Source organism: Vigna unguiculata, chromosome 4 (genome assembly GCF_004118075.2).
Source record: "Vigna unguiculata cultivar IT97K-499-35 chromosome 4, ASM411807v1, whole genome shotgun sequence".
Classification (NCBI taxonomy): Eukaryota; Viridiplantae; Streptophyta; class Magnoliopsida; order Fabales; family Fabaceae; genus Vigna; species Vigna unguiculata.
The window spans coordinates 8,113,155-8,127,147 of NC_040282.1; the positions used below are offsets into that span (position 1 = coordinate 8,113,155).

General features: G+C 32.1%; 1 protein-coding gene and 2 pseudogenes across 1 annotated transcript; 1 reads left to right on the forward strand and 2 right to left on the reverse strand.

The window, feature by feature from the left end:
- Window positions 1–1,238: 1,238 nt before the first annotated feature.
- On the reverse strand, window positions 1,239–3,766 carry LOC114181864 (annotated as a pseudogene).
- Window positions 3,767–7,766: 4,000 nt separating this feature from the next.
- On the forward strand, window positions 7,767–9,434 carry LOC114180445 (annotated as a pseudogene).
- Window positions 9,435–10,400: 966 nt separating this feature from the next.
- LOC114180446 lies at window positions 10,401–12,525 on the reverse strand (the record flags this gene model as incomplete). The annotated part of the gene is made up of 5 exons (XM_028066764.1): window positions 10,401–10,928; window positions 11,246–11,326; window positions 11,488–11,572; window positions 12,153–12,293; window positions 12,382–12,525. Coding segments are annotated over 5 exons (825 nt in total), but the record flags the coding sequence as incomplete, so codon positions are not given.
- Between the last annotated feature and the right edge of the window lie 1,468 nt (window positions 12,526–13,993).

Consider the following 13,993-nt stretch of genomic DNA (forward strand, 5'->3'; position numbering starts at 1 on the left):
TACATCTTACAATAATTCTAAATCTTACATTATCCTCTTAAATACATTTTTAACTTTAAGGGATTAAATACATTTTTTGTTCATTTAATTTTTTTCCTATGCAACAAAGTAATAGGAAGAGCAGTGAGAGAAGCAGGAAAATGTTACATAACATCATTACTCACTCCCTAGAACTATTGCCTTGTTCTTCCCACCAAACTACTTTAGTTCCCACATATCTTTAACCCTAAAGATAGAGGTTTGGACCACCTCACCTAAAAATAAGTAATAGGAAAAGTGAGTAGCATGCTAAAACTTCAATTGTTTGATTGGTGACAACACCTTCCATGAAGTGTTGGAATTATCCCAACACTTTAATTTCTCCTATCTTTTCTGGAAACACTTTGTAAGATCACAATCCCTTTGTTCATATTACAATCCTTTCCAGACTGTCCAACAAAATCTTTCTTGGTGAAACATGTGTTCATTTTCTAATGCAATCATTCCACTCAATATAAAGATCTTCCTCCAATGGGGACCACAACAAAATGGGAACGTGGAAACCACATGGTTGTCGAATGCTAGATTCTCTGACTTTACCAAAGTCAATGGTTCAAGCTCAATTTAACACTTTTCCCACAAATATCCAACTTCAGTGACAATCTTATTTGAAGCACCATTAGAAACTAACAAAAAAAAACCAAACTTTTAATTTGCCATATTATGATAAACTAACCCAAATCTGTCTGACCCAATTCCTGTTTAATCCCCACCCCAGGCTACCACAACTCATAATTTTGCACGAAACAGGTAATAATTACATAATATTAAACTGAGCCCAGACATCATTCTTCTTCATGACTTGGTTACAAGGTTGGAGAAGAGGTTGGTTTAATGCCATTAGATGATAAAGACCCCACATCTGGCTAGGGAAAATGCAAGGTCCACATAACAAATTAAGAATCAGGTCCATGTTTGGTATAGCTTCTTTTTTAAACCGTAAAAAAAATCTATCTCAAGAGAGTTTGTTAAAATAAGTTATTGTTTCATCAAAATAAGTTAAGGCAGACAAGCAACAATAGTTCCATTTCTAGGATTGAGTGTAGTACTAATAGTATATAAACTTGGGAAAAAAATGTACACACTTGAAGTAACAGACTAGATAACTGACTTAACCTAAATGGTCCAAGAAAGATTCTCCCAGAAAACACTGACATTTTCCACCTAGTTGACAATGCAACGACAAGCTTTTACTCATAGCAAGTCAAGGCATCTTACTTTCTCTTGTCATTTAAGGTTACAAGCGTTTTGAGCACTCCAGGGCTTATCTTGTCTGCAAGAACACCTGACTCTGATAGAAGGTAAGCTTTTTCCTTCATAATGCTCTGTAGTTTCTTTGACTCAAAGTCAAGCTTCGCTTGATCTGTAAATAATTACATGGTCAGTAAAAAAGTATAGCAAGCAATTTTTATTGAAAATAAGTTTTCGATAAAAGGACTTCACTTATAGCTATAGTTCAAAGTTTGGACAATTATAATAGTAACGATCAATAAAAGAACATGAATGGAGATAGTCAGTCTCAATACAACCTATAAACTATAATGTTGGTGTCATGTCATTTGCTTATATAAGTAAAGATTATGTATTACACAATTAAACATAAATTAATATAAAAAATAATCATAAAGTCCCGTGTCAACAATTCAGATATAGTTCTACACAAAGAATAGTTCTTTTAAGTGGCATTAGCATTTTGAAACCGCAACAGCGCATTAGACAAAAGCCACATTTACGTAAAATTACATTCTTTTCATTGTTGCAGCAATTGCAATTACAATGACTAAAGATAACCAAAGTGGGTGAACATCTAGGGAAATTTTCTGACTTTCGTTTAGTATTTTTCAAATGGTTAGAGAATAGGGTGGCCAAAAACATGTTTCCAATATAGTATGAGCTGCATGAAACTTGTATTCTGGCAAACAGATCTGTTCCTGGAAACATCATCCATGTCGGCTCAGAAGTGTTATGGTTGCCACAGGTGTTGCAAACCTCCTGAACCAAAGGTCTTTAGCTCTCAGGAACTCCCCTCATCATTGACTCGAAAGGAGATGGAACACTGCTCGTTGTTGTCCGAGCCCTTTTCCTTAATGCAGTAAGTGCTTCTCTATTCCCATTTCTCAATCTATCATTCTCAACCAGCTGTATTTTTCCAAAAGGGAGAATTGTATAGCACATTTGATAGAAAAGCAATTAAAAAGAAGATTTTATAGGCATAGTAAACAAAAAATAATAATAATCTTGATTGGCATTGTGGTATTAAAGTGATTTTTGTACATAGTAATAAGGAAATAACATTGGGATCAAGTAATTAGTTACTTTGTGAATCCAAACTGACTGACAAAACTCATTTGGCACTTTAGTTGGCTTTTCGTAGCTTTTGGTGTGCAAATTGAGTTCTGTTTTAACTTATTGTAGAGGGTAATATAGTGGATAGTAGAATGGACAGTATACCAATGATACTAGGGAAAAAAGAAATGTAACACCAAAGACATCTAATCAAAGAACAATTACAACAGCCAACACTAAGGTTTCATAATTTAGGAGAGTTAGTTGCCCAACAACTTTGGTAGATGGGTCAAGGTTAAATATAGTTTTTGTCACTTGTGGGTGTGCTTAGCTAAAAGCTTCTTTCGGAAAAAAAAAAAGCTATTATACCATATTTTTTCAAAAGCTACGTTTGTAACTTATAGATCAAACATTGTTGTGTTCTACAGTAATATAGACAAATGATTGACCTTTAAATCTTCCTGTATAGTTTTGCCTATAGTTCTTCTGATTCCAGTACTTCTATGCTTAGTTTTTATGTCTCCATCATGGTTAACAGTTATAACCCTTTTAATCAATATTAATAGTTTTACACATCACACTTATTGATGAAACTTATACACCCTTTTAAAAGTAGATCATGATTAACAAATGTTTTAATCATGTGCAACTTAGAAGAAATAAACCATTCTAAAATTATATATGGTTAAGTTGCACATGATTAAACACATCAGGGTGACATGCTAGTCACGTGTCAATCACCTGACGGAGTTTGTCAAATTTTAACAGAAAAGTTAACATAAGAAGTTTCTGCATTTTGAGAACCTTGAGAATCTAAACATGCCTTTTGAAGTCAAGAGACAAAGTTGTACAAGACACAGATCTCAAGATGCTAATCTGTAGTTTTCCATGATTAATATGCTACAGAACTATTTCATCTTGAGGAGATATGATTGAAATTCGAGGAACTATGTACCAGACTCTTATTATACTTATTCATTTATGAAACGAGCAGGATGTTTTCACCATAAATTTGTGTAAAAACCTTGGAAGAAGGCAACATTAAGGAAAGTAAAAGAAGAATACATTAGATGTGAGTAAAGTGTCTCAAATTCATCCATATCATGTTCCCAAGACAATATTTGAATACAACAATAGATTCTGACATACATACTTCATACAAACCAAGGAAAAAGTTATAGTAGAAACAAATATAATTATGAACTTTACCATCTACTTTCTCATTAAGACCAAATTCTTGTCCTCAATGTAGCAATAGAAGCTAGAGTTTACTCCTTTTTAATGAATTTTATTACTTACTTAGTTTATAAGTCTTTGAAAAAACATAATCAACTTCAATTCATAAATTTGAATTACCTGTTGTCGGGCTAAAAGATGGTGCTCAGCTTCCACTTCCAATTCTGTTAATTTTTTTTTGGAACTGTTTCATGCTCTCATCCATATTTGAAGAAAAGAAACTCCTGAAAGAATTAAGAAAACATTATCTAGAGAAACTTGAGTAAAATATCATCAAAACAACAATCATTCAGTTGAATCAAAATGGAAAAATAATGCTATCTGTTAAGGCAAAGAAAGGCAACACCGTAACTCACAGAAAGGAAAAAAAGCTTACCTTTTAGACACAAATAGCATAATCAAATTTCTTCAACATATTCAACTCAGAAGCAAAACACATAAATCAATGACAAGGCTGAAACTAAACACTTTACGACATTGCATAAACGCATTAGAAATTCTTACCGGGTGTAGAGGCGATTGGAGCTCGAGCTAGGGTTTTTAAAATAAGGGATTTTCGAACCTAAGGATGCAACCCACAAAGGACAAATCAAATTGAATGCAATTGGGAGAACAACAACTTTCTTTAATATAAACACATTCTTCGGAACTGAAATAGGGTTCGATGCACGAACCTCTACAGATTTAGTATACCATTGCATCCTAATATAAGTTTAATGGCACAAGATTTAGTAACAGATTTGATTCATTGCTGTAAAGAGTATCAAATTTTACTCACATTTAGTGTTAGTAACAAATGCAGTATATTAAAAAAATGTCATGTGTCTAGCTATGACACTCCCAAGTTAATACATTGTCAGCACCTATACCAGAAAATCTTACAACTGAATTCAAAACGGATGATTTCAATTAAAAAACAAAACATTGCACTTGATGTAACCAAAAAAATAACATTGCATTGTGACACAAACCTTTCATGGCAGGGGCTTTTGTAACAGCTTTTGACTCCTCATTAGCTTCTTGGAAGATGTACTTTTAGTTTATAAATGAGATCTTGCTGCTGGAAAGTAACAAACAATAAAGATAGTGGATACCTTTAGCTTTTGAAGTAGCATCGCCAGCTTATCGATCTGTTTATCAACCTCATGGATATAATACCAAAACAAAGAATATCAGTACATGTAGGATATTAAACTGCACACTATTGAACAAACTACATGAAGAAAAAGTTGATTATTATCCCCTTGGACAACAATATCTTTCAACTTCCAGCCTATTCTAAAATAATATATGCACAACAAAAAACCCTAGAAAGTAATAAATTTGCAGAACCTGGAAGGACCAACTAAACAAAGACAAAGCATGAAGATGCAAAGGAGGACGAAGCTCTGCAAGAAGAAAACGAAAACTGATTTAACAAATTAACACAAAAGTAGAACAAATTGCTAGAATCTCAAAACCATATCGCAACGTATGAAGTGAATGCAGATCTAGGAATTGTGCCATGCAACAGCGCTATAGTCGCTGCTTAAATCAAAGCCCACAAATAACGTGTGCTCATTTATCCCAGTATCTCAACACACTCAAAATTAAAGGTAGCATTCACATTTTCTTTCTCCATAACATCCAAAAACAACTCAATCGAGTTAGACAGTTAAAACCACTGAATGGGGTGGATTGACAAATAGAACACCTAAACGCATATTTGCACGCATCGTCAACAGACCCAACAAAAAAAATTAAGCAAAAAATAAAACAAAACTCTGATTCTCTATTTCTTGATGAGAATAAAAGAACAAATACCATGAAATGTACACAAGCCTCAACACAACAGTTTACTTGAACACAATAGTCGCTCACTCATTTAACATCACAATGACAAGCATGGCGAAGAGAACCCTAAAGACAACGAGGATTAAGAGCACAAGAATAGGTCTTGATTAAAACAATGATATTAATTCAAATAACAAGAATAGGGATTGAGCATAAACAATAGACAACGGTCAGTAAAACCAAAACAAAGAGACTCTAATCGTTTATAGAGAAGCATTACATTCAATTCAAATAGTGAATAGATAGACAAAGAGAATCTTGAGAAAAGGGGGAATTGCACGAGCTCGTGCCACTGCCACGACGGCGAAAGAGTAAAACTGTGTTTTGAAGTGAATGGAGAGAAAATCGAATGAGAAATGAGTGTTCACACCAATTTTTTTTTACTTAATTTTAAATTTTTGGTAAAAATCAGAGTCTCTCTTCTGTCTTTCTAATTAAAATTTTGTTAAATTTTTTATTAAAATTTATTAAATTTATTTAACGTATTAAACATATTTTTTAATTAATAATTTAATACAGAAGAAAAAATATGTTGAACCGTATAAATATATTATAAACTATGTTTGAATCATTAAATAAATTTAACAGATTTTAATTAAAAATTTAAATACACATATTTTTAAAATTTGAGATTAAAATTTATAAACAAAATAAAAAACCAAAAACCTATTTAACAAATTTGGGGTTCAATCTATATAACTTCTAAACTGCCTCCCAATTTGTATTTCTAAAACCTTTATATTTGTTTATAGAGTTCATCTTATGTCAATATAATGATAGAAATGTTGAGAATTCTAATAGATGCATAGACAAACTTGTCTAATGAATATTCATAGACTTGTCTAATTAATTTATGGAATGACCCATCCAATATTTTTTTTAAATACATCTAACTAGCACATGGATAAACTTGTCTAATATGTAATGATAGGTTCATTTAATTAGTATATGGACAAACTCGTCTAATGTGCATTAATAGACTCATCTAATTTATGTATGGATAGACTTGTTTAATATGTATTGTTAAACTCATATAAATTAGTGTATGAACAAACCTGTATAATAAAAATGTGTCATATGTAATCAAAGCAACATGAATTTCATAATTAGAGAAAAAAAAATAAAGTTTAACATAAGTGTTTGCAAATACAAAGCAAAATAAAGCTCCATTTAAACATAATTGTTTATCTTCAACCACAAAAGATTTGTCTAATATGACTCATATAAATTTGTGTATTAATAGACTTGTCTAATACGTATTGTTAAATTCATATAATTAGTGTAAGAACAAACTCGTATAATAAAATGTATCATATGTAATCAAAGCAACATGAATTTCATAAATAGAGAAAAATAAAATTTAACATAAGTGTATGCAAATACAAAGCAAAATAAAGCTCCATTTTAAACATACTTGTTTATCTTCAACCACAAAAAACAATAAAAATATCAATTTTAATAAAAATATTTGTATACCATTTATATAAAATCATATTTTATTTTAATTTAGAGATCTACGAAATTGCTTATTTTTTTTAAAAATTATAACAAAATGAAAATACAAGAATCAAATTGATATTAAAATAAAGCACTTAGATGTGATACATAATATTATCACGACCATATCACACTATTACTACTATTACTATGTCATGTGGTACAACACATGTAATAATTTTTAATTTTTTTAAATAAAAAAAGAAAAAAATTAATAAAATAATAAGACGACTCGTGACATCCTCTAACATGTTAGTAAAAAAATTAAAAATTGAAACAAAATAAAAATATAAGAATCAAATCACATCATTTAATCATTCTTACATAACAAATTTTTAATTTTTATTAATATAAAAATCAAAAAATCACGATATATAACACCTCTTTACAACAAAATATATTGATACTATAATATTAACAAAAAAAAAACTGATTGCGTTAAATTTTTTAAACAAAATTTAAACTAAGACACAAAAAAGAAAAAGACTAAATCTATATTTTCCAACAAAAATGTGAATGAATAGATAATTTAACTTAGATAATGGCACGACAGAATCCTGCAAATGCATCTACGATCAAAATGTCCAGTGTGAGTTCTTTATACACAAGTCAACTACAAACAAACAAATCACTATCTTTTTTGTCATTTTTTTTCTGAGGTTCAACTGACCTACTAAATTCTATACTCTAAATCCTAAACCCTTCGATACAGAGTTTGACTGAGTTTACCAACTCATAACCGATTCTAGGGCGATTTAACCAGGTTGGAGTGTGTAAATGCAAATGACCCATTTGCAGTTTTTCCAACCTGAAATTTGATCCACCCAAGAAAGAAAGAAAAGCAGAAACTCATAACACTTTTCTTTCAAACTGTAATGCTTTGCAGGCCTCGAAATGCCGCTGTTTTCGCTGTTCATGTTTTCAAAGCTTCTTCAAGATTTCTCCATTCCTCTTCTCCCCAAACTCACCCCAATTTCCCAATCCCACGCAGCAATTCACCCCCTTCTCATGTCATTAACCCTTCCTCTCTTCTCTCTGATCTTGTCTCTTGCTCCCACAGCGACATGGCTGGCGTTTTGGCTCGTCACAAACGAGAATTAACCTCCAACCTCGTTCTTGGCATTTTGAGGGGCTACAAGCAACTGGGTAGGGCCAAAACCTTGAAATTTTTCTCCTTGGCCGGGTCCCACATGGGGTTTCACTTTGATGATTCCGTGGTTGAGTACATGGCCGATTTCTTGGGGAGAAGAAAGCTCTTTGACGACATCAAATGCTTGCTGACCACAGTGGCGTTTCACAAGGGTGGAGTGTCGCATAAGGCATTGGCCATTTGCATCAGGTTTTTGGGGAGACAAGGAAGAATCAAGGAAGCACTGTCATTGTTTGAGGATATGGAGACTGTGTTCAAGTGTAAGCCTGATAACCTTGTGTGCAACAACATGCTTTATGTTCTCTGCAAGAGGGAATCATCTCTGGAGATGATTCAGCTTGCACATTCAATCTTTCACAAGATTGAAACCCCTGATACTTACTCCTGCAGTAACATGATTGTTGGGTTTTGTAAGTTTGGTAGAGTAGAGTCAGCCCTTGAGATTTTCAATCAAATGGAGAAGATTGGAGTGCTCCCTACTCGATCTGCTGTTAATATGCTTATTGGGGAGCTGTGTTTGACGAGTGCAAAAGAAGGATCTGTTGAGAAGGTGAGAGTGAGGAACACTCGGAGACCATATACTATATTAGTTCCTAACATGGGAGGAAACAGTGATGCAATGCAGCCTGCAGTTTAAGTGTTTTGGGCAGTTTCTAAGGCTGGATTGTTGCCTAGTTCTTTTGTTGTGGTTAAGGTTATGTGTGAGCTTTGTCGTTTGGGTAACACAGAAGAAGTTGGTAGAGTTTTGAGGATTGTTGAGGAAAGAAAACTGAGGTGTGTTCATGAGGGTTACTCTGTTATTATAAAGGCATTGTGTGAATGTCACAAAGTGAAGGAAGCTAGTGATTTGTTTGGGAGGATGTTGAGCCTTGGCTTAAAGCCAAAGTTGGTTGTTTATAACTCTGTTATACTTATGCTGTGTAAATTGGGAAAGCTAAAGGATGCTACCAGGGTTTTTGAAATCATGAACAAGAACAGGTGTCTTCTTGATGATTTAACCTACGCTGCTCTGATCCATGGTCATGGTGAGGGTAAGAACTGGAAAGTTGTTTATGATTTACTGATTGAAATGTTGGGTTTGGGATTGCTTCCAAATTTTGACACTTACAACTTAGTGGAGAGTCTTTTGAGAGAACATGGTAGGTTGGATCTGTGTGTTAAATTGGATAGAAAATTGGAGAACCAGAAGTTGCAGAAGTTGTGCAGAGGAGGTGAACTAGATGCTGCTTATGAGAAAGTGAAATCAATGCTGGAAAAGGGTATTCCTTTGTCAGCTTATGCCAGAGACATTTTTGAACAGGTGTTTCAGAAGTGTGGCAAGCTAAAAATAGCACGTCAGTTACTGGAGAATACTGAAAGAGTTCAGAAGGCTGAGGAGATTGACAAAACATAAATATTTAGAGCAACAAAATTCAAATCTGTTGCTGTTGGAAGTTGGAAGAATTTAGGTTTCATAATGATACTTATATTTTACCGTAACTTTTTCCCTCAATCTTAGTTTCAGTTTGTATTGTATCTTCTAAAAGTCTTGCATTGCCTAGCAAAATCTTCCAAGTTTATCACTGTAAATTGAATAAAAGAAAAGAAAGGACTTTTGATCTTCAATTTTCACTTATAGACCAATTCTCAGGATCAAGGCACATTGTAATCATCATTCAACAGATAAATATAGCAACACAATACTTTTAAAACTATTTAGATTAAAACTAAAATTAAATAAATGAGTTATTTTGATCCATTAACTTTAATTTATCCATGATCACAAAAAAAAAAAAAAAAAAAAAAAAAAAAACAGGTGAATTGGAGCATATTGGCCTAAAATCCTTTAATGGTGAAGAAGAGCGCAGAGCAATGAGTGTTCGGTCCAAAAACTTTAGCATATCGGCCTAAAACCCTGTTCCACTATTGGCCTGTCTTGTTTTTCTTTTTTCCTTCATTTTTTAATAAATTATTTTAACATTTATGATTTATATTGCAAATAATAAATATATTACTTATTCAAATGATGTTACATTTTCAATAAATATCTTTTTATCCGTCATAAATACAAATATTGATATGCTTTATTTAAAAATAATTAATAAAATTTTATTAAAAACTGAAAATAATCATCCATTTTTAATAAGCCTAATATGCACTTACAATGTCTGAAAGAAAGCCCTGCAGAATTCTACGATGCCTAAGTTTAAATTTTATGTTCATGAATTCACACGTATTTTTCCCTGTTGACATTCTTTCTCTTTTTTGTTTTATTTTATATTTTGGAAATTAGTTCCAGAAACGTAATTTCTAAAATACATTCTATACCAACCATAGGAAGAACACAACTGAATTAGTACACAAAGATAAGACATAAAAATTAGAAAAGAAAGGTCCTTCAATTAGTGAACATTGTGAAACTGAAGCAAATGACAATTTTGAAAAATAGAGAAAAACGGTAGCCACAGAAAATACAACGTAAATTCATCATCCTTTTACAACATAGAACTCTTGCCCTATTCTTTCCTATATAGTTATTCCGTGAGTTTTCTTCTCTTTGGTTTTCCTTCATGAGAATATTCTGGGGACATAGAGGAAATGCCACTGCTGTGACCATGTGAGACCTCAGACAAGTTGAATTTAGATTTAGATTTAGATTTAGAATTAGACTCGTGTCTTTTTTTTGAAATACTTGATGGCTCAGTATATTCAGACAAAGAGCTTTTCTGTCTGCTACCTTTTGATGAAGCTGCACGTCCACCACTTTGCATAGGAAAGTATCGAGATGAAGTTGTCCCTGTGATTCCAGAAGAATGTCGATGTGCATGTCTTACGTTGGTTGAATTGAGGTTCTCAAGTTCTTTAGGATCAGGGTAATGGACGGTTGAAACTCGCATCGAAATCTTTGCTGCAGTAAAGCGAAATAAATAACTTCTCTTAATGCTTGAATTCAAAGGCTACAAAATAAACCCATCTTACATGTTCTAATGACTTGAGATTTTACCTCAGATTATAGTAACTAACAATAAAGCTCTCTTGGAGAGCTGTGATAACTCTCAAATAATTCTTACATTGAAATAACCAAAGAACAAAGATTAGTCATGGTCCCATCTTACATGTTCTTGTAACTTGAGATTCTCCCTCAAATAATAGTAACAACAAAGCTCTTGCTTTTTGTGAGCCACAACAATTCTCAAACAAAAAACAAAATCTATGGATACTTACCAATTTTTGGTTCTGTAGAGGAAACAAAAACTGTTTCGTCTGGCTCCTGACCGAAAAAGCTTACAAAATCATATGCCTTACCTGCCAACATAAAATTAAAATTAAGGCACTCGCAGAAAGCAATCATATTCATCTACAACACACACACACAAAAAGAAGAAAAGCACCAATTTAGAGATCAATTATGCAGAAATTTAAGTTGAAAAAAATAGGTCGTGGCACAGATGATTAATTTTATTTACCTGATGAACCCTTAAAGCGGGCTAGTTTACCATCATTATGAAGTGTGAGAGACAATTTCTTTCCATGTATGTCAGACAAAAAATCCTGGACAACATCATACACACATCAAGCAAGACAGCAATGGCAATAATAATTAACACAACACCAAGCAGGGCTCTTCCACCATCTAACTCCTAGATGGAACGAAACACCGCCAATACACATACCAGCTCATTTGAATAGAACTCAACCTTAAAAAGTTATAAAATTGACCGGTCTCCTATAATAAAGTAAGGGGATAAATGTAAGCAAATGAATAGAGGTAATATACAGAAATGTATTTTTCTACACTCCTTAATGAGAGCTAGCTAGCACAACAAAATTAACATGAAACATACACGGGAACTTTTAATCACCAATCAGAATCTAACACAATTAAAACTCCGCTTACGCTTAGTGGATAGGCTTGATAAAAAAAAAACAAAAAAACCTAATTGTTTGAAAACTGAAGTCAATTCACTCACTTCTATTTTTTAAATTTGCTTGAAACTACACTTGATTTTCCACTTTGTGATGAACAACAATATCAATCCTTAGTGATTTTTCTTTTTCATTTAGTTGGTATTAGCAGTTCAGATTCAGTTCAAAACAAATAACCAAACAAAGGCATAAAGGAGAAACTTACATTGGAAGAAGGCAACTTAAGAAACAAAAGTTCAGTTGAGTCAGTCAAGTTGATCAGAGCATCATTGCTGTCTTCCACGTATTCTGCAGAAGGCTTGTAACCTTCTGCACCCTCCAAATCCGCCATTGAAATCTGCAGAGCCTAAAATAAACACAGAAGAATACCGAAATTAATACAAAAGAAAAAAAACAATTATTGTACAAAAACAATTAATATATGAAATACACACCTCACCCTTCCTTGCTTCCTTCTTCACCTTTCTCTTCTTGCGCTTGTGTCTTTCTCCGAGCCGCTGAATCAGAATCTCTTTAGGTTCGTTCTGTTGCGTTGGTGTTCTTCGGTGCCACTTACGAAAAACCCTAGACTTTAAAATTTACCAATCATATAGTTTTCTTCAGGGATTCAATGTTATAATTTGTAAAGTGAAATTTATTTTTCCTTCCACAAATTTCAGTTGTTAATTAATTATTTATAAGATATTCCGTATCAAAATATATTAATTGACAAGTGTAATTATCTTTTAAATATCTTTTTCTTTTCTGAGTTTCGAGACTTATCTAAAGACTTAATTTATTCTAAAACTTTTAAGTACGAAAGTAAATATACTTTTTACAATACCATTTAACTACACATCGTATATATAGGTATGTAAATTTATTTTTTTATCATTAATCATAATTATAAAAGCAAATATAAAAAGTTTTCACAATTCTATTATAAATATTTATTTTATAAGTAATTTTGATTATAAATAATTATTCTAATTTAATTACAAAAAAAATTAATTGAATAAATTAATTAAACTTTAAAAAATGTTAGTAAAATTATTTAATCAAAATTTAAGATAATTTTTTATTTTAATTTTTTTATTAAATGATCAAATTATTTATTTTTTAATTCAATATCTACACACACAAAAAAATTATATATATATATATATATATATATATATATATATATATATATATATATATATATATATATATATATATATATATATATATATATCGGTGAAAACACATAACATGTGTCTTCACCTTTTTATTATAGGTAATTTTTATTTGTAATTTATTATGGATAATTTTTATTATTTTTGTAGGTAACTTTTTTATCACTATTTTAATTTTAAAAAATGATTAAATTTAAAAATGGTCAAATAAAAAATAGGGTCAAATGTTTAAAAATCACTTAAAACAAATAATTAATGATAACTGTTCCTGTAGAGAACAAATAAGAGGTTAGGCACAAACGTCACCTTACCATGTAGTCCGCTATCTCTTCAGTTGGCCTCTTCTCGGTCGATACATGTCAACATGTCAACTTGAACCCAGGAGGGGTTACCTGCATAAGAATCTCCGAAGCTCAAGTAAGTCAAAAGCTCTCAGAGAGTCAAATCAGTGATTAATGAATGCGTACCTTTAAATGATAGGGTCCACGTGTATTTATAGGACATTAATGACGTTTGACCATTTCATGGGCTGGGTCTTGACTTGGGCTCTAGTTTGGGCCATGAATGGACCTGGGTCCCAACTTAGGCCCTTGAGACCTATTGAATGCGGGGGCATCGATTTTTGCATAAGTTTATTGGAGTAGTCGGTCTCGACCGACTACTTGCCTAGATGGCTTATGTTGGTGATGTGAAGTGCTAACTCGGCCTAGCCTGGGTACTTGACGGTTTCGATATGCACACTGTTTACTTGGTTGAGTTTGACTAGGTACGGTACAATAACATTAGAAAATGAAAAGAAATTTGAACACCAAAATGAAGAATTAACTTATATATTAGTATAAAAGTATAAATAATAGTAAAAAAGTATAGATAGCATAGATTATTCTAGATT